Source organism: Daphnia carinata, chromosome 9 (genome assembly GCF_022539665.2).
Source record: "Daphnia carinata strain CSIRO-1 chromosome 9, CSIRO_AGI_Dcar_HiC_V3, whole genome shotgun sequence".
NCBI classification, from domain to species: domain Eukaryota; kingdom Metazoa; phylum Arthropoda; class Branchiopoda; order Diplostraca; family Daphniidae; genus Daphnia; species Daphnia carinata.
In genome coordinates, this window is record NC_081339.1 from 7,148,790 (window position 1) to 7,175,233 (window position 26,444).

Consider the following 26,444-nt stretch of genomic DNA (forward strand, 5'->3'; position numbering starts at 1 on the left):
ACAACAACTATACACAACTTGACACCAACTGAATTTTCAGTAACTTTGTGGTATCGAACCCTAATCTTCGGCGTATCTTGCCGATGCTCAACCATTGAGCTATAGTCACTTACGGTTTCAATGTTTTATACCTTGAGTCAACGCACGAACATATTGTCTAGTTAATATTTTAATCTTACTATACTATTGGTCAGTCTGCTCAGTGATTGTACATTTATCATGGCATATCTGTAGAGGGTCCGGCTATGATGTCGGAAGACAGAGTTTCAAATCCAGTAAGGGATAAAAGACATTAGAAATTGAAAAACAAATATTATATCATATATTTTATTGTTACTCAAATTTCTGAAAACGTGTAAAAGATGACGGGTCGCTGTACCATTGGTTAGTCTGACCAATCAATTCACAAGTTATATAGGTTGTTTGTAGAGAGTCCGGCTACGGTACCAGAAGAATGGGTTTCAAATCTTACGCATTGCTAAAGCTTTATGCAAGCATGCAATACATACAATTATGTTTATTATATTACATTTATTGAATATGTGTAATAGGTTGTCTAAAGATGACTTGCAAAAATGGTTGTCGGCGAAATGTAACTCATGGCTCGATGGTAAAGAATCGGCTTTGTAAGTCAAATGATTAGGGATCGATCCCCGAAAGAGTTCAGCTATAACATAAATGATTCAAATGAACAAAATATACATTATAGTATTTTCAAAGGTTTCTGAAATTGCAATTGCTATGCAACAATCCTAAAAGTAGAAGCCATGATGTTAAATAAAATTCTATACATCACATTACAAACATGCAAGTAGATATATAAATCTGTTTATCAATTTATTTGAAAAACAAAAAAATATAATATTCTGTCTCTAGCTGGGAATCGAACCCATGTTACTTGATTTCCCAATCCAATGCTCTACCACTGAGCTACTTAAGATAAGAAATAAAGATTTTTATCTTCAACATGTTAAGGTAGCTATGGCCGACGAGTCAATAGAAAACCTAACCCTAATGGGGGGATATAGGGGGGCTCATGCCAGAAAGGCAAGGCGTCCGCTTCCCAACTCCAAGGTCCTGGGTTCGATTCCAAGTCAGGTCTCCGATTCCACAGGCTTCCTACGTTCCCAGGTTTCACGATTCCACGGGGCCAGTCTAGTTGGGTAACTTCGTGCGAAGCACGCGATCGGATATTTTACCAAATGTTACTCTCAAAAAAAAAAAAAAATTTCAATAAATATTATGTTACTCTTTATTGAGTATACGGAAACTTGTATAATTTACAACGGATTTTAACCGTTATTATATGTATATACTATTGTCTAATATTATCCTCTGTCTAGACAGAGGATAATAAAGGAATGTTAGAATCATAGCGCAATGTATAGAATTTCATTTAATATCATTACTTCTAATTATGGGATTGTAGCATATCAGTTGCAATGTTATAAACCTTTGATGATACTATATCGTCTATTATTTTCATTCGAAACATTTATTATTTGGTTGAACTCTTTTGAGGATCGATCCCTAATCATTTGACTTACGAAGCCGATGCTCTACCATTGAGCCATGAGTTACATTCCTCTGAAAACAATTTTTGCAAGTCTAGAAAGTCTAGAAAACCCATTACACATATTCAATAAGAAAAATCATAAATATGTATATTGTATCATTGCAGATTATTCTAGCCATGCGCAAGATTTGAAACCTCGTCTTATTGTACTGTAGCCGGATACTCTACACATAAGCTATAACACTTGTGAAATTAATTGTCAGACTACAAATACTATAGCGACCCGTCATCTATTACACATTTCCAAAAATATGAGTAATAATTAAAATATGTGACGTGAGATTTCATTGTTGCCTTATTAACATTTCCGTCGCTAACAAGATTTGAACGTGAATCTTCTTACACCGTAGCAGGACACCTTACACATACGCTATGATACGTACAAAGTCTATGGTCAGACTGACAAATAGTATAGCAAGATTAAAATATTATCTAGACAATATGTTCGTGCGTTGACTCAAGGTATAAAACATTGAAACCGTAAGTGACTATAGCTCAAGGGTTGAGCACCGGCAAGCTACACTGAAGATTAGGGTTCGATACCCCATAGTTACTGAAAATTCAATAGGTGTAAACGTGTGTATATGTGTTGTATGTAGAGTTAATTGTATGTGTGATTCATCTATAATAAAATATGTTAGTGTTAAATGGATGTGTTAATGTTTCCCAGTTATCGAAAATACAAAGAATTAAACAATTAATCATAAATTGATTCTTCTAATCTACACAGAGTTAAATCACAATATAATCGTCATTAATTAATGCATACAATCCTTTCGCTCATCAAACGCAAGCACAGGGTTAACACCAGAACAAATAAAAAATACAATGAATTTAACGAGCAAAAAAAATCACAAGGTCAAAAACAACAAAGAAAAATACAATGTTTTGACCATTCAATTTATCCATGAATTTCAGTGTTAGGCCACAAAGGAATGGTTGTTAGCTCGATAGTTATAATAGAGCGTACATTCTAAAAAGTATCTTTGCTCAAGACAAAGTCATTTTTTGCAAGATAAGCTTAACCTGTTTATTGATATTAGAAAATGACATTGTGACAGAGTTATGCAAAGTAAAACCCTAACATAAAACATAGACATAAAACAAGCTTTGCAACAAATTCATGGTACTTCTACGGCCAAGGCCTTACAAATTGGTATTTATCAACGCATGTTAAAAAGTATCCATTTCCATTTTTACGACGCCGCACGCATCAGTTGAATTTGAGTCTGTAATATCTTTGTGTTTGGACCAAATTGGAATTAATGTCAAATAAAGCTTCGTCCACAAACATATACCGTTTATAATTGTTTGCTTAACATCTTTCTACACGGTCACGGACCAGACTGAGCAGCTTCATGTGCAGACATGTTAAACAGTGGTGCAAAGCATCCAATTTCCTAAGGAAAAGTGCCCGGCTTGTATTCAGCACCACTTCGATCGGGTTGTTTGTTACAATTCATGGAGCGGCTAACGGGCACTTTTTTATTAGCCCCGTGTCCCGTTAATTGTTATTTCGTCACCCGATCACAAGTGATGAATTATTTTATAGCAATTAGTATTAATAAAACTGCATCCCGTAAATACCAGGTATGATTACTCTTAATGTTCTTCGAATTATGTTGATTTTGTAACTCATTTTCAATAACCTAATCCTCTATATTTTTTTTTTAAATACTGGTTTATACCGTTTAACTATTAAACAGTGAAATGACGTTCTCATAACTCAGTTATTATCATCTGATACAACATTTACTTATAAACTTTTTTCTCACAACGCCCGTAATCGAAATCAAGTGTCGATATCCCCTATGCTGCTCATTCGAAGTGCTTTATATTTTACATAGATTACTTATATTATTTTGCGGTATTATTTCCTTTTCCGTGCGCTGGTTAAATGAGCTCCATGGGCTGAATTAAATGCCAAATAAAGAATAGTTAACATGAAATTGTCAAATATTTACCAGTATCCTTGGTTTGCATAACTTTCTGCACTCAGAAAAAACTGAGGTATAGAGCTTCATGTGCAGTATTTGTGAGACAGCGTTGCAATACATCCAATTTGCTGAGGAAAACTGTAAGACCAGAGGCAGCCCCACAGACCCTTACCGCTTGAACCGGTTTCTTGTTCAGCAGGTTCATTCTTGATTATGGGATAGTTTGAAAGGGTTACTGCCCCATCACGTTTTTATCGGGTCGTCAAAAGGGGTTAGCAACCCGATCGCACGCGATTAATTATTATTTTACTCATGTAATACTCAAGTCACTAGACATACTCAAAAGAAAAGAGTATGCGGACATAAAATAAATTTGTTTTGTTTTACTTTTTACTTAAGTAGTAAGTGTTAGCTAACCTACACCAACTAAATGCTTAGAATAAAACCAACGTAAGCAGGGCCACATTACCTGATACACTAATCCCAACCCGGTGCAAAAAAGCAAAAAACTGTGAATGAAGTGTGATGTACAGGTGTAGTGAATTTGCGTGCTTAGTGAAAGGGAAAGTTACAGTAAGGAATAAATGACAAGAGCAATAAATGTGCAAGACATGAATAACAACACGGAATAAAGTAGCGAATGCCAATTAGGCAATACTCAACCGTACCATCTTTTTTTTCCCATCCACCTAATGGGCGTGTCTCTCGGTGATGGACGGCGATTACCGTTGCTCCAACGACGATCCACGATGTCCAGTGGTCCTCTTCGACGACGACAGAGCCCTCCCAAATATATGAAAAAAACATGATTAGACAATTAAACGTGTAAAAAAAATATACCTGAAACATCCAATGCGACGATCACGCTGCTCCAGCGACGAACCTCGATGTCCAGCATCCTCTTCGATGGTGGTGGGGCCCTTCTAAACACATAAAAACTAAATAAAGTCATAGTTTAAACCCTAAGCCTTTCGGTTAAATACTTGATAATTTTGGGCGACGATACTAGCGACTCCGACGGCGAGCCTCGTTTTGTCGTCTTCGGCGATGATGGACATCTCCTAAATACATAAAAAAACATGATTAGATAATTAAACGAGTAAATCATATACCTGAAACATTTACGGCGACGATATCAGTGCTCCAGCGCCCTCTTCGGCGTCCAGTGTCCTCGTTGGTGATGGTGAGACACTCTTCGATACATAAAAAAAACGCGATTACTCCAATAAACATATTTTTAAAAAACCTTAATACCCGTGCCGACAATCTCGTTGCTACAGCGATCATCCTCGATGCCCAACATCCTCTTCGATGGTGGTGAGACCCTCCTAAATAAATAAAGCAAAATAAATTCATAGTTCAAACCCTAAGACTTTCAATTAAATATTTGACTATTTTAGGCGTCGATCCTGGTGGCTCCGACAGTGAACCTCGTCGTCCATTGCCCTCTTCGGTGGTGATGTTGACGATCCAAAATACATAAAAAAAAAAACGCGATTAGACACTCAAAATTGGTAAATAACACCTGACAATCCTTGGAGACTTCGACGGCGATCCCCGACGTCCACTAATCTTCCTCGGTGGTGTTGCCAGCCCTCCTAGACACAGATAAATACATAAAACATAGGGAAAAAAAACTTAAAATTTTTAAATACCTAGCAATTTTGGGCTAGGATACTGGCGGTGACCCTCGTTGTCCAACCGTCCTCTTCTTTGATGATGTGGCCCTTCTATATACATAAATAATAAAAATAAAAACATGGTTAGACGGTAAATTTGTAAATATATACCTCAGAATCTTGGGCGATATTCCAATGGCTGCGACGGCGATCCTCGTTGTCCAGTGTCCTCTTCGACCCCAGAGATTGCCCTCCTAATTGTATAGAAGCGAGAAAAAACACATTTTTTTGAATATTTGAACTGAAATAATTTTCGTCTTAATTTTAAGAGGCATCAGGTACACAAATTACAGTTACATTGGATAAAAAATTCTTGAAAAAGAAATTGGTTATTAATCATTAATTAATGATCAGGAGGTTGTTTGGATTAGCAGTAAATGTGTAAATTGTGTAAAATTGTCGAAACGTACAATTGTTTGTACAAAAATGGTTTGCGAACGACGACTACTGTAAATAATTGCAGAAAACAGTGAAAGAAAATGGCTGAGATAGTGTTGTGCAAAAGTAACGAAGTGAGGTGGACTACGCTTAAGCCTTACTTAAAGTAGCTTTAATCTTAACTAAAGAACTACTTATCCTTAACTTAATGCACGTTTTCTATTTTATCTAGACTTATGTTACTACCCAACAAAATACGGTCTGACATGTGCAACTAAACAAAACCCGTGCAGAGGCAAACCCAGTGCTGATGCAGTTCTTTTTGAAGTGCGTGATTGGTGTATCGACAAATGGCAAAAGATATCCAGCTTGTGAACGGAAACTACAACCCCACGTGTGGAAATTGTGTGAATCACTACACCAGAATTAAGAGCGAGAGATCTACACTAGTGCATGTCGTGCAGGTGAATGGGCTACTGAGAAAATGCAAAACGGGGTTTTGATTTTTTGTTTTCCAATTGCCTAAGGTTATTCATCTTTTCTACCTCATTGCATCTATTTGGTCAAATGAGGGGGAATGGACATATTCTCGATCTCCACATGCAAATAAAAAAAAATTTCCTTCCGCAGCTGTTGACCTTCAGAATTATGTTTCTCTACCCTACACTTTTCTTCCGGCAAAGTCAAGATGTCGCACGTGTCTGCGAGTATTTAAGGCGGTAGCCAAATCAAAAATTTCGCAGTTGCACAAGGTTCTTCCACTGCACCTGTTCTACCTTTCCAATGTCGTCGTCGGATGCTTCGCCTGTCTGGTAAATAGATTCTTTCAGTCTTTTTCTATATTGTCTTAATCTTTTTCTATATTGTCTTATTGCGAACCACACGTCACTGTCTGCTTTGTGTGATTGTTGTTTCCTATTTTTCTGCATAATCTAATCTTGTCATGCTTTGTTACTTCATTCTTTTTTGGATTCTACCGAAATGTGTGACGTGAAGATCTTTGATGTAACTGAAGGGAGTGTTTCCTGAACAATTGCTGGTCACACTGCCGTAAACGCGTCACTATCACTGGGTAACGCTAAATTGTTATAAGCTGAACTATTATAGGTATTATTAATTATTAAGATACTGTTATACATACATGTAGATGCGTATCCTTTGAGATGTGATTGATGGGTTTTTCAAGGGTTTGTAATAATAATCTACTAGATGTTGCCGCTGTGCAGGTGCGTTGTAGACTGCAGAGGTTAACTGGTCCGAAACAAACTAGTTGACTAGCGTCGGTTGAAAAATTGGGTTCTACATGAGAGTGGATCGGTGATAATAACATGTAAAATTTTTCAATGTGTATTATGATTATTTACTTACGTTGTGAAATTCTGATTATTATTGCATTATATTTCCACGGTTGATAAAGCCCTTTTCATTTTCGCTCGTGATGTCAAGGTACGTGGAAATTATTAAATGCTGATACTGGTTCTGCAATTTTGGTCTGTAACTGAAAATGGTATTTTGTTAATTGAAATAAATAAAGTATAATATATCATACTTGATAACAGAAGAAATATCACAGTTGCAGCAATTTTTACAAATACACAACGATATAACAAATGCAAAGCTTGCATGTTAGGACAAATATATGAATATGCATCTTTAATTTACCCGTATGGTCTACGTTTGCGTTTCGCGGGAATGTCCGAAGAGAAACATGTGGCAATTTGCAAATTTGCTGTGGTTTAAACGAAAAGAAACAATGGTGTATATTTCGGTTGCTTTTAACGGTAACTTTAGCTCAATTTTAAGACGTTTACCGCAATTGTTATGGATTAATTAATTTAGGTGGTATTACCTGCGAATATGATTGAATATATGATGAAAGGGATGGTTCATCGGGGATGATATTAGCAATTCTGATGGGCTGGCTGGACAAGGAGCCGCACGGTTCTTGCACTTCGTACAGCAATGCTTCTGCTAGTGTTAGGTTTCGGAACATCGAATACCGACCGCTAGGATCAATTGCCTAAAAGCATACGTCATTTGTCAGCATAGCGGTCACAAAAGTCCCCTGTCTTATTAATAACATTGGAATGTCCAATAAAGTTTGTGTCATTGAACTTCCCTCGGGTTTCCTTTTTTAAAAGGATCTCGGATAAATTAAAGCTCTAGGCTGTTCAGCTACTTTCAACGTCTGTTAGCGACCTTGGAGTGACTCTTTAACATAAGACAATTCAATCAATTTCCCAAGGTAATTAAAGCACAGTTCCAGAAAACAGATCTTCTAAGGAGAAAGTTGAAGACAAATCGAAAAGTGATTACGTTTTCGAAATTATGCATCCACGTTAGCAAATAAAAATTACCATTTGACATTATGAGTACGTTCGACTTGGTTGTCACTCGAATCATCAATCTGGAATTCGTTAGGCAATTCACTTTCTTGTTTGGATAATCTACCAAAGTGAAGTCGACTTTTCCGGGGAATATATGGAATGCCAGCGTAAAGATTTTTCCAAGAAAAAAACACGATATCTACCAGGCTATTGACAACGAACTTGGCGAAAAATAGTGCAGCTTTTTCGGACATTTGCCCAGCTATTTTGAATTTAAATTCCCGTTATTGGGTTAATATTAAACCGAATTGATAAAAATAAAAGTTCCGAAACAATAATGGGATTTCGCAGAAATAAACTATTCGAAATTTCGTAGAATAATATAAAAATAAGGCCACTGGGAAAAGGCGTTTCCTTTTTGAGGTAGTACAGCTATTGGTTGTGCGCTATTTTCGGCAGCGACTATCGTTGCCATAAACTCCCCATGCCGTCATCCCGATCCTGCTCTTCTTCAGGGAGAAGGGGACTTTACTTAACATTTCCGGGAGTTATAAATTCTTTAAAAATCAAAACGCGTTCACACACCCCAATCACCAAGTCGCATTAGAACATGATTGCGGAAAACTGATCCAGGAACGTTTTAGACATCTGCTTGATTGCGGAATGGTTAGTATTGTTAGTTGTTATTAGTAGTAGTTATTGTGAGTTGTCTAATAACGACAGTGTTATTACTCAAACTGACGATTCTTTGACGATTGTTTTTAGTCAATTTCTTTTAAGCTAAAATATGAGTTAAAAAAAAAACGAATGATTGCCGTGGGGCACCCATGGAAAAAGCTGAGAACGGATACTTCTTGTTCCGGACTTGCTGGCTAAATGATCGATACTTAGAAACGAGATACGGCTGACACTGGCCTATCTATATCAGAATTGTTTTAAGGTATACCATTAAGAATTAAGAGACAAATTGACAGTGAGTCGCGAGCTGTCAGGTAGTTGAGTCGCAAGTAGAAACATGTCTCTGTCCAACGGCAACAACTTGAAGCAGCTCCAACTCAGAGTCCAATTTTATAGCATGCCTCAAAATGAGTGGAAAAAACTACGACCCCATTTCCCTGGCTACACGTCTGGACTGGTGAGAAGCGAGCCGGGCAAATTCGTCATGAATCCGTTGTACGGATTCCACGCGGAAAAGCTGTATCACATGCAGCCGCGCAGTGACGACGTCTGGTTGCTCGGTTTCCCCAAATGTGGTAGGAAAATTATTTATTAAAATGCGACGAGAAATTGATCAAGTTAATGGCATTTAGGTACGACTTGGACGTCCGAACTCATCTGGCTGTTGATGAACGATTGCGACACGGCGAGAGCAAGCGGGACGCACCTCATTTTTCGAACGCCGTGTATCGAGTACGTCAAACACGTCGCGTTTATTTCCTATGGTAATGTTGAATTTCTTTGTTGTAGGCTACCCTTCTTGACATCGGAAATTGAACTATCACCCCAAATGATGAACCTGCTAAACTCAATCGAAAAAATGGAGTCTCCGCGAGTACTCAAAAGTCACTTGCCTTTTTACTTGCTCCACCCGGATTTACTCGAGACATCCAAAGTAAGTCCTCTTTAAACGACAGTTTGGTAACCAAAGCCTTAACGTATAACGTCCGATTAGGTGGTTTATATAGCGCGCAATCCCAAAGATGTAATCGTCTCGTTTTATCATCACACGAAGTTGGTGAAACGACATAACTTTCAGGGGACCTTGGAGCAATTCGCGGAATATTTTTTGGAAGATGAAAGTAGGTTACGCATTGAATTTTCTTTTCAATCGCTACGGAAAATTAATTTTTTTTATTCGCTTTCGTGTATGATAACACAAGTATTGTGCTCGCCATATTTCCCTCATGTATTGGACGCTTGGTCGAAACGACATCACCCCCATATGCATTTCATGTTCTTCGAAGATTTGAAAAGGGTAACAATCATAGCCATGTGACCCAATCAATTTCCAAAATCTTTATCACACTTGTCAGGATTTACGAGGCGAAATAGAAAAGGTAGCAGATTTTCTAGGCCAAACTCCCAGCGATGAACAACTAACAAAGATAACGAACCATTTGCGTTTCGAAAATCTCAGGCACAACGATTCGGTCAATAACGAATTGGGTAAACGGACTGGTTTCATGAACAAGGATGGAAACTTCATGCGAAAAGGTATCCTCCATCTATCAACTTGTACGCATTGGGTAATTGTTGTAGCAGTTACATTTTGTTTCTTTAATCACGAAACCAGGAAAAACCGGAGACTGGAAAAATCATTTCAGCCCAGAATTGAACTCCAAGATTGATAAATGGATTGAAAAGAATTTGAAGGGAAGCGATCTGTCATTCATCACTGAATTGGACCAGCAAGACTAATTTATTAAAAAAATTAGTGATGAAATTAGATTCAATCTCCTTTAAATACTTGTAATCATGCTTAACATTTAAGCTAAGAATCTGTAATCTCTTTTCTTTCAGAATTTTTGAAAAAGTACAAATTATATTATATCAGTAAATATGTGGTGTTTTTTTTTGTTTGTTACCAAATGAACGTCTTACTCATTGAAATAATAATGCGTTAACAATTACCCATGCTACGTAATCCAGCTGTTGGATTGTCTCCGGCAATCCCTTACGATTCTTTCTCCTAATCATTTCAGATTGTCGTTTGCCATACCCCAAATAACTGACTGTCACAAGGTTATGAAACATATAGAACAATTAAAATCGATAGAATTTTAATCCACCATTGTCTTTCAAAAATTCTTTTTTATCTTCTTTAAAAAATATGGATCTTTAAATTAACATTTATAGTTCTTATTAAAAGGGAGTCACCAGTAAATGGACGTAATCGAAACCGTTTTTGAACGATAGTTTGTGTAACGGGTGGCACAGAGCACTTAAGTCTGTTAGTTTCAAGATAGCCGCTTCAACTTCCCAACGGATTTCAGTTCTTACATGTAACGCCCACACTGACCCCGTTACTTCTCAGAAAAAAGGATCTTAACCAGTTTACTTTCGTAACGCACAATGATTTAATATAAGCCAGAAGAATTTTCCCATCCGAGATTTCCTTACTCGATATTGTTGTCGATTACCAGTATGGTCTTAGACCTGTTTCTAAATGCACATGTTATAATTCGTACGAAAGAAATGGGCGTGGCAAAAAAAACAGCAAATGCACAAAAAAAACAGTTTGTCCCCTAGCCTTCTCAATTGATTCCAAGTTTTCTGTGTTTCTACGCCGACACAAAAAAAAATGGGAACAATCGCCCTTCAACAGTGTGCTGTACAATTAATGTCAAAACAGGGGAAAAGATCTCTTGCAAAAAAGGTAGGAATACGTTTGTGGGAAATGGCAGGGCGGACGAGTAACATACCTCACAAGATGTCTGGTTATTCCTGACCAAATCCCTGCATCCATAAAGCATCAGACGAGTCTTGAAATCTCGACAACACAAATCATGACACAAATAATCACGTTAAAAAAAAACTTGGTTTCACAGTACGCAATGTCCTTCACACGATGATGTCGACGTGTCTGGAGCTCCTTTTCTTTGTTCGCTTTGGGCTGCACGTTGTCAATGTCAAACTATCAACGGTCGCAATAACACGTTGCCAGTTATTGCGTAATTAAATTAAATATATTTTTTTCTTTTTCAAAAAATTATGTGGTGGTCACTGCATATTTCTTTCTTATCATTTAGATCCAAAATAGCTCAGGTAATTTATCTAGCCCATGAGCTAATAAATTAAGTGTAATTGAAGCTAAGCTTCTTCACATGCTCGCCATGTCCCTAAACCTTACGTAAGTGTAAAAGGCTTATATCTTATTCCTTCAACTCTAATTACACTTGCATTTTCATTAGGTATGAGATCTACACTCCAACGGACGTGCTGCAACTGGACACGCTCATGAAAATGATTGACGAAAGATACTAGACTGGATGTTAGCACAAATCGTACACCACGTAAGATGTATCTATTAGTCTTTGACTATCTCTTGTAGCTTAACTTTTTACTGATTCTATTTGGGATAAAAAAACAACAGGAAATCGATTTGACCACTTCTTTTGATCCTCAATTATATTCAAGAAGCATAAATATTGACGTTACCGTACCTGTAATGGTTGGATAGCTAAATGGAGATAGTTTTCCTGGAACTAATTAAAGAATTCGCGTCAGAGGGCAGCAACTTCTGATGCGTCCAACTCTGGTAGTAAGTTAGAAATCACTTCTAAATTTATGAGACACTCCAGAGTATGGCTGTCTCTGCCGAACGTGAAGAGGGATGTTTCTGTTAAAATCCTTGTCTATTTCCTGCAAGGAGTACCGCATCTGTAATCGACCAAATGAATTCCAATTAGAACAGTAATCATGGCAAACACGTTATTTTCAAAGGCTCGATGATCTCCTCGTCTCAAAGTTATCGTTTGAAGGGCCCAACGTACGACAGGTGTTACGTTGACATCAGCTGATCGTTACCTGCAGCTATAAAAGGTTATTACCATGAAATTTTGAAACACAATCTAAAGTCCTTTGGATTGTCCTTCTCCATCTTGAACTTCTTCACAATCTTCTACACTCTGGGTTACCCAACTGCAGATGCAGATTGCCATGCCAACTTGTTATTGTGTGCCTTTCCTAGTTGAATTAGAGTTATCGGTGCATCTGATACAATCTGCTGAATGAAGGCATGCTTGGCTTTGCAAGACGTTGTAATAAATACAAAACTTTACCATTAATTTTGCATTTGCTTTCAATTAGTTACGTCAAAAACCTCTTGCTCTCGAATAATAAATTTAATGTATTTACCGGTTAAGCAGATAGAAATCTTATAATTTTTTGGCTTGTAGAGGTTCCGGAGTAAGAGCCTGACGAGCTGCTTCCGACATAAATGCGTAAACTCTATTGTTGTACGATCCGGCTCGCTTCCGTTGTTGTGCTGAATGTAGCTGCGCTGAATCGGAAATATGTTGTTTTGGGACTTGGGTTGGCATCGGAGGAGCCATGACATACTGACGGGGCCTGAATTAAATGTAATAATTGCATCTTAGTACTCTGCATCAAAGTACATTTCTTTAGTATTACCGATGGACAATTGGCGTAGGAAATGACGAAAGAGCATTCTTCGGAGTCGCCGCGGTGACACTTGGTCGAGCCACTGCTGCCGGTGTAGAAGAGTAGGAAGGAAAGTAGGCTGGCGTTTCGACGTTTAAAAACTGGTGGGGTACTCGAGATTTATAGGGCTGATGTTGCTGGGTGGGCACGTAGCGCTGGCGTATTGGACCCGGACGATCTGGTGGATTCGTTGGAACTCCTGGAACTTTCTGCTGCCACGAAATCATGTTGCGATCGTCCGAAGCCCTATCACCTGTAGATGGAGTTGGGGCACTTCTCTTTTTAGGATCTGCCTGATGGTTCCTACTATATTGGTATAAATCAGGAGCCACTGACCTATTCAAAAAATAACAACCAAATGACGCGAAACATGTGCATTTGAAATAAAGCAAAATGACCTGCGTTCTTTCGCCAACATATTTTCCAATTCTTGAATTTTCAGCTTGAGTGTCATGTTCTCCTCCTTAGTGTCTTGTACTTCAGATCTGTATTTTTGCACCTGACTGTATAAAAATTGCAATGACTTAGCAATATTAAGGACGGGAAGATAAAGAAAACTAGCTTGCCTTTGTAGGTCTGTTGTGGTTCGTTGCCACTGGGTAGTTTGAGCAGCCACCTGTTTTTGCTGTAGGAAAAGGTTTACATTTCAAAATTGCTCATAATGCAGCAGTAAAATATTACCTGTTCAGTTTGGCGTTTTAGCAGTTGATCTCGATGATTCCTTTGGAAATCGTAAACTTTAAGGAATCTTTTCAGATGATCTAACGGATCGCGAAAAAAGTCTTCGACTGCCGATGGGATGGATTCGTCGAGTGGTACTGCATTGTAATTTTGACTTTTGCATGGTTTGCAATCTCTGTTGATACCTTTACACAATGGGGACTATATGGTTTCCATTGACAATAAATACCCATGAGGAAAAACTGATTTTACATGATTTTGATGAATTGCAGTCGGAACACTGAATACGGGCGCATGATGTGAGGACGAACAGTGTGTTGGGGCTCGAGTACGGTTGCTTGAAACAGTCGTTGCAGTGTATCCAATCCATTATTCATACTTTCTATTGTCGATCTGAACCTCTGAAGAACGATATCAGGAAGAACGAATCACGAGTTAGTCAACAGTAAAGAAGTCACCAACAAAAGCTTGAAATCGAAAGCCAAAAGCCAAAGTTCGAATGGCCGTAGCAGAACACTAGAAACAGACAGTCACGTTGTCGTTTCATCTATCCACATTGCCGCCAACAATACTATGTTTTGTAAATAGAAGGCTAGGCAGTTACTTTACATCAATCTTTAAGACGTGATGTGATAAACTAGAATTTTTCCCTTTAAATTTTTTCATCACGAAGCAAGATTTATCCTAACAGTTTGCTTTTATTCACAAAGATGGAGTTGAGAAATTTTATTAATGCTAGCAGACAACAAAAGCAAGCACACGTGTTTGACGTTTTCAAGTGATTGGTTGTGCCGGTTCTGTTTGAAATTAACTTTGTATTAATAAACTAAATAACATTTTGAATCATGGCGGAATTTGTGGACTTGAAACTCGAGGAGATGCTCCCTGAGTTGGAGCAAATGCAAAGAGTGGAACTATTTACTGAACAAGAAATTAAGTAAGAAACTTCATAACTTATGATTTTGTTTTTGCCATTGCTCAAAACTGCTGTTCTTTAATGCTAGAGCGGTTGTGAAAAAGCGTCGAGATTTCGAATATAAACTCCAAAAGCATACTAAAGTGAAAGAAGACTACCTAAAGTATATACAGTATGAAATAAACTTACTGATGCTCATTCGCTTAAGACGAAATGTAAGGCAGCATAGTTTTTATGAATTGTATCAGATATTAAAATTTTTCATTTTACTCTAGAAAATTGGTTGTCAGTTCAAGAAACCTGAAATAGATCATGCCATTGGCAACCGAATCAACAAAATGTTTATGTATGCCACTGCACGTTTCCCAAGTGATTTGAAAATTTGGTTGTCACACATTGAGTTTTGCAAACGGATGGTAACTTGAAATAATGATTTTTCAGTAAGACCTTAGCCCTACTTTTTTTTTTTAACTAAAAAAATTAAGCGCTGGACAAGCAGCATTACCAGAATATTTGTCCGCTTGTTGGCTGTCAAAAGTAATGAGCCTTCACTGTGGATCATGGCTGCAAAATGGGAGTTTGAAGAGAACGGATCAGCGGCTAATGGCAGAGGCTTGCTTCTGAGGGCGTTAAGGTTTCACCCTGAAAGCATTCAGCTGTACACTGAGGTAATACATTTACAGCCTTATTTTTAAACAATACAACAAATTTCTAATAATTTTAACTACAGGCTTTTCGTCTCGAGCTTCTTGAAGCAGACCGTCTACGAAAACGGAGGCAAGTTCTCGGTCTTAGCTGTGAACCAGACTTACCTGACAATGAGGAAGCTACAGATAATATTTTGGATGGAAGACTTGCTGTTATTTTTTACAACGATGCCAAGAAAGCCGTGAAATCAGCCGCCGATCTTCTTCCATTCCTTACAGTAGCCAAAGAATTTGATTTCACTGGCGAACTTCAAGCAACCATCTTTAGGTAACAGGTCTTTCGGTACGTTTGTGCATTCTATAATTATCAAGAATGCAATTTTTAGAGACATGCAAGTCGAGCACAGCGAAGATGAAATAACCTGGGATACCATAGCTAGGCACGCGCTTGAAAAAGACCCTAATGACAAACAAATGAAGCTGAACGATAGGATAGAGTAAGTGAATTTAAACAGGTTTTACACTCGAAGCAATTCTCAAATGCTAATACAATATTATCAAGGCTCTGCTGTTCCACGTACGAGGAAGCCATCGAACGCATCGACACACCCAAAATGTTTCAACTTTACGTCGACACGCTCTTTGTTTTGCGCGAAAATGACATCATCCGGCCGAAAATCCGTCAGCGAATTCACCACGTCTGTTATCGCGCGCTCATCAATAAAAAATTATCGGATCAGCAACTGATTGACTGGGTATGATGGAAGAACAAATATTTTTACAACACGGCATTAAGCATTTTTTATTATTGCTATTCCAAATGGCGCCGATGACAGACCAATATGCTGGAAAGCGATCAATTCTCCGGCTACCAATTGAAAACGGTGTTGATTGAGGGCGTGAAGCAATTTCCCAAGAACGCCACCTTATGGACGAAAGCATTAAAAGCCGTACTTGAGCAGAAGGAAGAAGAACCTCTCTTCTTAATTGACACTGGAATAGCCGACGAACCGGAACCGGCTGCTGATGAAGAAGCAACAGCTGTTTTGATTGAACTTCCGGCCGTTTTCTGGGAAGCAATCAAAGCCCTTGGATCTACATCCGATTCGATTGCCGTTTGGGAAACGGCAATCGAACATTTCGAAGCGCTCAGCAATCAAAATAGCATAGCTTTTCAAACAGTAGAAGATCTTTATCAAAAAGCTATTAGTGTAGAGCCCCCAGTTGGAAACCATTTCAAACCTCTGTATCTTAACTGGATTGCCACTCGCAAAGGTTTGTCTTGTATTTGCAATGGTGTTGAATGATTCACATTTGATGACATTGTTTTGTTTTGTAGGACGAGAAGAAGCGCAGAAACTGTATCAATCTCAGGCTTCACTGCCACCTTTAGTGCTGGACTTCCACTACAAGATTATCGATTTGGAATTGAAAGAGACTCACCCCAAGTTGGAATTCATTCGGCAGGTTTACGAGAAAGCTATCATGCAATTCGGCCAGAAGGATAAAGGTAATTGAATTCCTAAATTGAAAGTAAAATGACAATTTTTTATTTACACAACATGTAAAACGTTATATTCCAAATGATGGGTTGGGGGATAGGGAGGAGGAAATGGAGTTACAAAGCCATCACATGAGATCCGTTTACATGTCGAATTCTTTCGTTTCATCTTTAATTCTTTTTCTAATCGATAGAAATCTGGCTTCGTTTCATCCGATTTGAATTGGAACACGGAGATCCGACTCGCGTCGGCAATTTGCATCATCGGGCCAAGATGACACTGGATCGCGCACTAGCCGATGACTTTCTGTTCCAGTACACGCTGTTCCAGCTGCAGGCTTAACTCTCCATAAAAAAAAAACCAATTGACGACACGATTCACTTTTTTCCCAATTAAAAATGCCCAAACCAAACAAACCTCCCTTCCCTCCCTCTCCCCGATGTCAAAATGAGAGCAAACAAACACACGACTATGGCTGGGAAATACAAAATATCATCCGACGCGGCGTCAGTCTAAAAAGACTCACGGTTTTTACCTCTTCTCTTCCTTTGCTATTTACAGCGAGATAAATGCGGTACAATTTGAATCTTTTTTTTTTTTCAAATGGCTTTTGTTTTTTTCTGAAGAATGTAAAATCGTTAATGTAGAAATAGCTCGAGTAAAGCACGAAATGTTGTTTTTCAAAAAATGATAGGTTAGAGCGTGTGCGTTCCATGCTATTGAGAAATCAAAAAAATAATACTGCGGGACAGGAAGCGGGAGAGAAAGGGGGGAGGGCTGAAATTCGGGAAACCCTTTTTTTCTGTTTTTTTTTTATCTCTCCCTTTTTTTTTATATATGTATATCATATATATATATAACTACACACACAACATACAAAAAAGACATTGGGGGGGAATATTGCCGACTATTGTCATCAAATTCATCAAAATAGAATCATTATTGAAGAGATTCATTAAGAATGCCATCGTTATAATAATATAAAGGGGATGGGAATACTGGTTAGAAATATGTGCGCGTTTTTCGATTGACAGCCGATAGATATTACATAAAGGGGGGGATAGAAAAAGGAAAAAATTTTTCAAAAAGATTTTTTTTTTGTTTTTGTTTTTTTCAAACTTTTTTCTTCGATTTTTTGTGCGTATCAAAACGTCAGCCGTGATTTTCTTTTTAAATGGACGGGCTTCTATTTTGTTCATTCCTTTCCTTCAATCATTCTTTTTTTTTTCAGAGGGGCGGGGTTTCAGCAGGCAGCAAAAGAAAATGTCGAAATTATGTGGAATGCCAATTAATTAAAATTTTTTTGTTTAATTCTTATTTTTTACGGGCCGTTTTTTTTTTTTTTTTTTTTTTTCAAAATAATGTGGGAATGCAACTGTTACTTTGGGGGGGGGGGGTGCGCTGTTTGCAATGAGTATTATAGTTGGCATTAGATTAATCTAAATAAAATCTATTTAAAAAAAAATAATTAAATCACCCGAGTTTTCATTTTGGGTGCGGAGGGGTGGTGCTGTAAAATAATTTCAAATATTTTTGAACTTAAAAAAAAAAAAATAAATAAAAAAAAAAGAGAGATTCAGTTGATGGATTTGGCGCTGGCGGAACAGCCGCAAGTGCATTGCCGGACGATGGGATAATGTAGCGGGATCCATTTGCAGAAGCGAGGCGGGTCCCAGTACTGACAGTGCCAACGGAGAATGACGACTTCGCGTTCCTCGGAGGCGCGGCAGCTCATGCCTGGCGGGAAAGAGCACGACTGATTGGCGTGACAGCGTCCTTGTTTGATCCAGCGGGGCCAGTAGCGCGATCCGAGATCCTTCCACCGGTAAATCACCGGACATTGAGTGTAGAGCCAAAGGAACTTCTCCAACTTCTTGCGCACTTTGCGCGACAGCCTCGTCCGCACCCGGGTCCCGTCCGGCAGCTGCAACGAGCCCAAATTCCACTTGGACCTCGGGCTGGAACGTTGCTCTTCCTCGACGGCGACAGATTGTTGTTGTAGCGAACCGGGTATTCGGCCGTGCCGTTCGGGTAGAGAATCGCCTCTTTGGGCTGCCCGATCGACATAAATCGACCGTCAAAATGATCTGCACAAAAATTTTAAAAAAGAATTTGGGTTTTGGTTTTTTATTATTGGTCTCCGGAATTGATGGAAGAGAAAAGAAAAAAACGTGCCCGTCAGTTCGAAAACTGGATTATATTGACTTATTAATGCAGGGCCTCTTCACCAGTCTCACGTCTCTATTATTATACTTTTTTCTCAACAGCTTACAGGACTTTCGAAATAACTTTATTTTCATTTTATGTTTTCCTTAAAAGGTTCATCCGTCATTCGTTTGACGGATGGTAATCCGACACCGTCATTGTAGGTCGCGTACCTTTTGAGAAATAAAAGTCAACTCATCGATGAGGAAAAAAATAAAAAAAAGGGGGGATTTCCCTGAATAGATGACAGTAAATAATCCCCTCCCCCCCCCTTCCCTAGGTAAGTAATCACATTAATTCTAGACCCCATTTTAGACCTATGACGTCACAAACTTTTATTTTTCTAAGGAAAGAAGAGACATCTGTCAATGACGTCCGCCGGCTAGCGTTTCCATGGTTTCTGCCGAAATCAATCGATGTCCATTGGCTACACAGCAACAAAGATATGCCCACGTCTGAGAGAGCAATTATCTGTTCCATGTATTTCGCTCGTGCGCTAAAAAAAAAACATTCGCAATTGAATATGTATTTTAAAAAACCTACAACGCCATAACTTTCCCCGAGGTATAAAGAAAATGATCAAATTACGTCTAACTGTATCCATAATCGTTTATAGTCCACACCCATCACTCGTCCATTGTTTTCTAAAACAGCACATTTGGAATAAACGAGAATCGAAACGAATGTGTGTGTGTCTGTGTGTCTATAGCTGGTTTGAAATCTATACTCGGTGACCTGCACCAAGGCAACAACCTCTAAGTCACGTGCACGACATTTTGGCGTGCGTGCAAGCACACACAAAAAAGGGAACTTGTCGCATGATTGACGTCCGATCCATCGAAGGCCACCCCCCCTGTCTCTTTATATATTATGAAATATCATTACCCCAAAAGGCGGAATTATACTGCATTGAAGTCAATCTAAAAAAAAATAGTTTCACCTTTGAGTCGGAGTCGCAGGGCGGCGGCGTCAATGTCCTTGGGTTTGGGGTCGTACTTGGCGTCGGGTGACTCTAGGAGATCCGGAACCGGAAGACCGGACGACGCGGCAGACGGCGATGGTTGTGGCTTGACGCGTAGTTGTTGCTGCTGTTGTTGAGCGTTTTTGACGGTCGTCTGGACGGCGGCTGAGACGGTCGGCAAGTTGTTGCCAGTCGCCACGATGGCGACGGCCATGCCCAGCATTAAAGCCAGCAAAGAGCCACGACGCCTGTCTGAGGCAACGTCGGCGTCTATTCCTGTTGTTCCTCTCATCATCTGCCAAACGAAAGCGTACACACGAAAAATAAAATGCATTTCATTTTTGTGTGTGTGTGTGTGTGATTAAATATTCAAATTAATACACACACGCTGTTCTTCTTAGCCCCTTTTGTTTTTTCACTGTCACATCGTCATGACGGGCCACCGATAATTCATCGAAAATCAACGTGATTCAATTACCAAGTCAAAAAATGAACGTCACATGACGACAACCGAACTCATCCGGATTATTGACTTGGCATTTAAAAAGAAAATCCCCCTCCCTAAAAAAAAATAAAAAATCTACCATTTCCGGATCGTCTTCCGGAAGGAGAAAACGAACGTAAAGGAATCAACCAACAATAGTTGTCTCTCTCTCTCTCTCTTTTGTAAATATGTACACAGTATAAAATAGGATTCAATCAGGAAGGAGCTCATCGTCGATATATGCCATCGAAAAAAAAAAAAAAGAAAAAGGTTTGTCCGGATCCTGTTGACTTCCTGCATTTCCTTTTTCTTGTGCGCGCGCTTGCATTTCTCTTTTAGTTTTGCCATCCTTGTAAATATCGTCTCTGCTCGCTATGGGCAAATTACTGGATGGTAACAGTTAGTGAAAGAACGAAAAAAAAAGGGGCTGCAAAGTTATACATGAAAAATGGATACGATCCATCGATTGGCTCCTGTATTCCTCTTTTCAAAAGAAGACCTTGCAAGTTATCCAGGAAATGAGATGAAGCGTTTTTCTTTTTTTTTTTTCCAAAATGTCGGTGACCTGATGTAAAACTAACACAGGAAAAAGAAAAAACCCTTCAGAGTTTCGGGATGTTGGGGTGGCTAGGAGGAATATTCTATATACGACCCAACTATGATGTTACTATAAAAGAGACATCATCAGGAGCATCGTCCGACTATTGGATGTTCCTCCCCCCATCGTCCATGTCTGAGTGTTTTGCGGCTGATGGCTCTTCTCTTTTTTCTCGGATAAGTAAATAAAGAACGTCGCGTGGATCAGCAGGCTTGGGTTTTTCATCGCCCCCAATCGCTTTAGAAACAAAACAAAAAAAAAATAATAATTGAAGACAAGAGAATAAAAAAAAACAAAAAGGGATCCCTTTTAAAGAAAAATGGACAATTCGGAGTTGTTTCGTTTTAGATATGTTTATAGGACAATGGATGCCACCCCCTATCTCCTTTCTGTAGATCATTCGGGATTGCGCAAGGATCGGCACGTTAGTAGACTCGGCCAGACGACGTAGAGACAATACACACACACACACAAAAAAAACAAATAAATAATCATTCTTCGCTATAATAGAGTGCATCTATAACTCATCATTTGCCATCGCTTTTAGCCCGTAGACGTTAAGAGTATCACTCACATGTTTACTTGGATAGACGTGCGTGTATAAAAGAAGATCGTCTTCTCTTTTTCGAACCGTTTGCAAGCCAAAAAAAAAAAAAAAAAAAAATAAATGGGGAACTTGTTTTTCTTAGGCATTTTTTTCTTTTTTTTTTTTTTGTGTGTGTTCTATTGGCTGTTGACGATGATCGATGAGATTTGGGAAGGCACACAAACATCGGCTATGTACCACCCTTCTTCGTTTTCCACCCCAGCCGAGGTTACGTTCGATGTGTATATACCTTTAGCTGCGCTGGAAAAGACTCGCTGTCCAGCGTACACAATAACAACATCGTTAAAGAAAGAAGTTTGTAAGCTTCTTTTCAGTTGACACTGTTCGTATTCGAAAACATTCTTTTGCCAGTAAGAAAAATATGATAGATGTTAAAGAATCGTTTCTCTTTTGATATCCATGAATTTTTCTTCTTTTTTTCATTTGATTGTGTTTTTCTATAGTCCCAGCCAAAACCACCCTATTGTTCGGGAGTGTATACTGGTCTCTCTCTCTTTCATCTTCTAAATGGATGATATATTTATACATCTCTTTTTTTTTTTTTTCTCTAGTGCGGAGGGGAGGAGGACGCTGGGCTCTACCCCGGATTAATAGGACACACACAAACAGTTGGGGAAACGGGAGAGAGGGGGGAGAGAGACGAAAGAAAAGCTTTTATCAATATATAAAGTAGAAGAGGAGATAGACAATATCGAGCAGAAATAGTTTTGGCAGAGGGTGACTCCGATCGATTCCAGTTTGTTGGCTGGATGGGAAAAAAAAAAGGAAAAACATTTGACCAATACGATTGCAAGGATCCATACCGGAATAAATAATTATCTAAACATTTAAAAACAGGAATTCTTTTTTTGTAGGAATCCCATCATCGCACCGAACGCGGAAGACGTTTGAAAAAAATAGAAAGGTGTTGGAAAAGAAAGAAGAGGAAGTGATCCATTTCCACCCCCCCCCCCCCAAAAGAAATGTCACCGCCATAGTTCACCGCCACCCTTTTTCTAAGGTTTCAAACCCCGGCTATTGAGATTCCGTACATGTCCGTCAATGTCTATTCAATAGTGGGCCTACTGTCGGGGTGTGAAGAGCTAAAAAAGCAAGAAAAATATTTGTAGGTACAATAGGTGAAAAAAAAGGGAGCCCAGAGGAATGTCCCCAACAATACAATTAGCCCTTTATGGATGGTCCTCTATTGGAAATATATATATAAAAAAAAGGGTCCTGTGGATAAAGACGGACACCTTTAAAAAATAAAAAAGGTTGACGTGTTCGTCACAGTTTTCACACGTTTTCACAGCCTTCCTTCTTATCGGCGTACCTATAGGGGGCTAAATGATGGGCCACTTGGGATCTCGTCAAGGTGTTGCCCATTTCATCGATTTAAATTTTTGGGAGGGGCCTGTCAATTTGAAAAGGCTAAACACGGAGGGCACAGATGTGCACATATACTCATAGCAATAATAAACAGTGAAACAAACTCATTTGCCAAAAAGGACGGGACGACTTACCTTTTGATCGATGATTGGAGAAGCCAAGATCAAAACTACATTCACTTCTGAAGACGACACTTCGCTAAGATCTCTCAAAAAAAAAAAAAAAAACGTTTATGATTGTGAATTGAAATCAAGACGTCCGGTAATTGAAAAGGCGGGCAATTCAAAAAAAAAAAAATGAACGTTTCTTGTCTCTCTCTCCTTTTTTTTTTTGCTTACGTCATCCAAAACACTGCCGACTAGAAAATGCTTAAAAGTCTTGAACAAAAAAAGAAAAATAAACTGGGCTTTTAATGTAAATGGACTTATTCAAACACACACAACACAATAATTTCAAAAAAAAAATGGAGTTCTTCTCTCCGTCTGAGTTAGATGTGAGAGAGCGAGAGAATGAGAGAGAGAGACGTGCAGAGTTTGGTTTTCGACTGACTGTCTGACAGGACACGGTAGTCGTAGTAGTCGTAGCGGCGGTGTAGTGTACTGCTGTGCGCTTGCGTCGTGCCTCGTATCCGGTTTTTGTCCAGCGTATAGAAGTGGGCAGGACTTTGTGACTTTTGGAGTATGGCAGCAAAAATGGAGAGGGGGGGGATATGTACACTAGAGAGAGACAGGCTATTTTATCTTCTTTGAATTTTTCCGGCGGCCCGCCCGTCGTGCTTATAAAACCACCCTCTCTTCTTTATTAGAGATGGATGTATACATCTCTCTCTTTTTTTTTTCGCTACTAGACACCAGTGATGTTCAACCCTCTTTTCTTCCGTGTCACACAATAGAAGTTGGCCGGAATTTTTTTTTTTTCTGATTTTCTTATACCACCCCAAAAAATAAAATCCTTCTTTAGACTTCTCAATAAAGTATATACCCTCCATTGGCACCCTTCTTTTTTTTTGAAAAACTATCGCTATTTTTTGAGTGCGCTCCCAGGCGGAGAAATCGCGTTCCGGCCCAAATCCAGGAACATTTTTTTTTTTTTGGGGGGGGGGGGGGGGGATGACTATATAATTAAATTATAGATTGACTCGTTATACACCGTAAATCCTTGAAGAAAAAAAGAGGTTTCAATTCTTTTACTTTGGGGAGAGTTCCAGGCGTGGAAGAACCAGGTGGCATTTGAAAAATGAGAACAACGTGATGTCCAGTTGTTAAACCAAACATCTTCCCTCTTTTCCCAAAGCCACTTCCGAAACTAATAAGGATCGCTTCCTTTTGTTTATTTGAGGGATCCAGGATCTTCCTGTAGTTCAACAATCAAATAAAGACAATACACAAGAGGCGATCATATACAGTTCGATTGGAACATAAACCCAATGGGGACCACGTTGACGTCATCAAACTCTTTGATCTTCTGATTTTCGCCGTGGGTAAAACAAAAAAAAATGTACTGGAACACAATTTTTGAAACATTTTTACGATGGAATTGTTTGAATTCTCTCTTCCCATTGGAATATATGGCTGTATCTGTAGAATTAGAGAGAGTGACGATAGATTGAAACGATTATGGAAAGGCCATCAAAGTTTCGAAACGATTTTGCATCCATCGTCAATTGGTCATAAATAAAACTGGAACCGAAAAAAAAAAAAAAATACTTGTTTCAATCCCTCCACGTCCAGTTAATATTCTCCTGGGCTTTCCCGATCGCCATGTTGGATAGAACAGTTGAAAACAAAACAAAAATAATAGAGTTTTTGGGGTTTAAGTGTTATAGAATGCTATTCATCATGACTGTAAATTTCACATTTTTAATACACTTTTGCCTTGAAAACGATTGGCCATCATTCACGACTGTCTTTTATCAACAGTCGGTATAACCAACGAGAGTCCAGGGCATTTTTTTGGTTTCAAATCTACGAAATTCAATTCATTTAAACATGTCATAATCAGTGGATGATGTAACCAATGTTTCAACATTCTTCCACCATTTACCTAACTTGCCAACAGATCAACACGAATTTCGATGCATGGCCATCACATTTCACCAATAAAACCAAACAAAAAATGAAACAATAATATTCAAATTGAGTTTGGGTCAAGACGATGCATCATGTTTGCTTTTTATCTATCCCCCCTTTTGAAAGAGAAAGTTTTCAGCGGATGATCTGTTTTGCTGGCATCGAACGTTTCAACCCTCGATGTGCTTTTTTTTTCTTTCCAACTCTTCCATAATTATTTATTTTTTAGACAAATGAAAGCAAAAGTTGGACCATCGCGATCTGTCAACACGTACTGAAAAAAATAAAAAAAAAAACAACAAAAAAAAAAGAAAGTTTGGCCGTCGTTGGTTCGTCTAGCCAAGTCCAGCAGATATTATTTTTCATGCATCATCTAGTAAATGTGGATTAAATAGACTCCGGGGAGGGGAAGGAAGAAGACACATCGATTCCATTTTTTTTTTTTTTTTGGCTGGCCTGGGCCGTCTCTTATTCTAATCTTTCGTCGCCTTGTCGCTTTGCTATATCGTTGCCAAACTACCAAGTTTTGATACAAAAAAGAAAATAGGACCTTCCCTGGAAAACTGTCTTTTTTTTTTGTTAATCCAGGGTGTGCAAAGAGCTTCCAGGCAGATCCATTTTGTGCGATAGATTTTTGCACGTTAGATTACGACTGTTGCTAGCGACGCTCGGTCGCTTAAAAGTTAAGCGAGATATACTTTCGTTCCATGCAAAAACAAAAACGGAAGGAACTAGGAAAAAAATAAAAGGGAGGAAAGCGGAATAAAATGACGCCTTCCGATTTAAGCAACTTTCTCCGAGAGTGGATGCATATCCGTGTTGGCAAGCGAAACGAATAAAAGCAAAAAAAAAAACAAACAAAACAAACTTGTAGGATGTAAACAACGAAATGCGCATAACAAATTGGACACTTTTGGCTTTCAGGCTTACTACTACTACTACGTCTACTACGTCTACTACTACTACTACGTGTTTACAACAAGACGACACACACACACACACAAAATACTAGAAATTCAAAGACTACCGTGGATGGAGTCTCAGCTGGCCAACGCTTCCCAATTGGATGGCGAAATACGAGCTGTGAAGGCGATATATCTTTAAGTTATTCAGACCCATTTCAATACAATCTCTCTGCCTGTGTTCGCTATGCGTCTAAACTTTTCTTCTTTCCACTTGGATATGTATATCCATTTTTTATTTTCCTGGTTTCGCTTCTATTCCGTGTCTGTCCTTTTCTTCATCGACTTGACCTCTTGTACTGCTACACGCAATGGCAATCGCTTCCGAGTTTCTTTTTTTTTTTTTCTATCCACCGAGATCCCCGACCAAGAGAAAGTTTACGG

At 38.8% G+C, this 26,444-nt stretch overlaps 4 protein-coding genes and 3 long non-coding RNA genes across 10 annotated transcripts; 4 read left to right on the forward strand and 3 right to left on the reverse strand.

The window, feature by feature from the left end:
- Positions 1-4,007: 4,007 nt before the first annotated feature.
- Positions 4,008-11,478, reverse strand: LOC130697846 (uncharacterized). 4 transcript variants are annotated; one of them, XR_009003042.2, is made up of 11 exons: positions 11,320-11,478; positions 7,420-7,590; positions 7,233-7,299; positions 6,939-7,068; positions 6,712-6,869; positions 5,304-5,386; positions 5,169-5,243; positions 4,906-5,111; positions 4,768-4,841; positions 4,497-4,706; positions 4,008-4,436 (listed from the first exon to the last, which is right to left on the reverse strand). It is a non-coding gene; the product is annotated as an uncharacterized LOC130697846 (long non-coding RNA). The 4 variants fall into 4 exon arrangements; XR_009003043.2 differs by having other exon boundaries at positions 4,497-4,841; positions 6,939-7,062; XR_009003040.2 differs by having other exon boundaries at positions 4,497-4,841.
- LOC130697851 (uncharacterized) lies at positions 6,319-7,059 on the forward strand. The gene is made up of 3 exons (XR_009003049.1): positions 6,319-6,382; positions 6,567-6,642; positions 6,718-7,059. It is a non-coding gene; the product is annotated as an uncharacterized LOC130697851 (long non-coding RNA).
- LOC130697816 (sulfotransferase 1E1-like) lies at positions 8,815-10,320 on the forward strand. The gene is made up of 7 exons (XM_057520612.2): positions 8,815-9,150; positions 9,208-9,307; positions 9,365-9,509; positions 9,570-9,696; positions 9,778-9,872; positions 9,931-10,111; positions 10,191-10,320. The coding sequence occupies exons 1-7, from the start codon at positions 8,913-8,915 to the stop codon at positions 10,313-10,315; spliced, it is 1,011 nt and encodes a 336-aa protein (XP_057376595.1). The 5' UTR covers positions 8,815-8,912; the 3' UTR covers positions 10,316-10,320.
- Positions 11,479-11,624: 146 nt separating the features above from the next.
- Positions 11,625-12,098, forward strand: LOC130697853 (uncharacterized). The gene is made up of 3 exons (XR_009003051.1): positions 11,625-11,747; positions 11,809-11,910; positions 11,991-12,098. It is a non-coding gene; the product is annotated as an uncharacterized LOC130697853 (long non-coding RNA).
- Positions 12,099-12,726: 628 nt separating this feature from the next.
- On the reverse strand, positions 12,727-14,372 carry LOC130697815 (RING finger protein nenya-like). The gene is made up of 6 exons (XM_057520611.2): positions 13,994-14,372; positions 13,742-13,926; positions 13,627-13,685; positions 13,459-13,563; positions 13,031-13,396; positions 12,727-12,967 (listed from the first exon to the last, which is right to left on the reverse strand). The coding sequence occupies exons 1-6, from the start codon at positions 14,109-14,111 to the stop codon at positions 12,775-12,777; spliced, it is 1,026 nt and encodes a 341-aa protein (XP_057376594.1). The 5' UTR covers positions 14,112-14,372; the 3' UTR covers positions 12,727-12,774.
- Positions 14,373-14,486: 114 nt separating this feature from the next.
- LOC130697799 (U3 small nucleolar RNA-associated protein 6 homolog) lies at positions 14,487-17,289 on the forward strand. Its single transcript, XM_057520591.2, has 10 exons — positions 14,487-14,678; positions 14,746-14,872; positions 14,933-15,073; positions 15,143-15,325; positions 15,388-15,632; positions 15,691-15,801; positions 15,867-16,059; positions 16,141-16,579; positions 16,644-16,814; positions 17,000-17,289. Exons 1-10 carry the CDS (start codon positions 14,587-14,589, stop codon positions 17,146-17,148), a joined length of 1,851 nt encoding a protein of 616 aa, XP_057376574.1. The 5' UTR covers positions 14,487-14,586; the 3' UTR covers positions 17,149-17,289.
- Positions 17,169-23,595, reverse strand: LOC130697826 (noggin-2-like). Its single transcript, XM_057520624.2, is given in 4 exon segments — positions 17,169-18,760; positions 18,763-18,893; positions 19,952-20,267; positions 23,164-23,595. Coding segments are annotated over 3 exon segments (825 nt in total). The 5' UTR covers positions 23,164-23,595; the 3' UTR covers positions 17,169-18,382.
- Between the last annotated feature and the right edge of the window lie 2,849 nt (positions 23,596-26,444).

Coding starts and splice junctions, on each gene's coding strand:
- LOC130697799 (XM_057520591.2), top strand. CDS start 14,587: ATGGCGGAATTTGTGGACTTGAAACTCGAGGAGATGCTCCCTGAGTTG. Junction 14,679..14,745: donor TTTACTGAACAAGAAATTAA/GTAAGAAACTTC, acceptor CTTTAATGCTAG/AGCGGTTGTGAAAAAGCGTC. Junction 15,802..15,866: donor AAGCTGAACGATAGGATAGA/GTAAGTGAATTT, acceptor AATATTATCAAG/GCTCTGCTGTTCCACGTACG.
- LOC130697816 (XM_057520612.2), top strand. CDS start 8,913: ATGTCTCTGTCCAACGGCAACAACTTGAAGCAGCTCCAACTCAGAGTC. Junction 9,510..9,569: donor ATTTACTCGAGACATCCAAA/GTAAGTCCTCTT, acceptor ACGTCCGATTAG/GTGGTTTATATAGCGCGCAA. Junction 10,112..10,190: donor TGGAAACTTCATGCGAAAAG/GTATCCTCCATC, acceptor TCACGAAACCAG/GAAAAACCGGAGACTGGAAA.
- LOC130697815 (XM_057520611.2), bottom strand. CDS start 14,111: ATGGATTGGATACACTGCAACGACTGTTTCAAGCAACCGTACTCGAGC. Junction 13,686..13,741: donor TAAAACGCCAAACTGAACAG/GTAATATTTTAC, acceptor CTTTTCCTACAG/CAAAAACAGGTGGCTGCTCA. Junction 12,968..13,030: donor CCTACGCCAATTGTCCATCG/GTAATACTAAAG, acceptor CATTTAATTCAG/GCCCCGTCAGTATGTCATGG.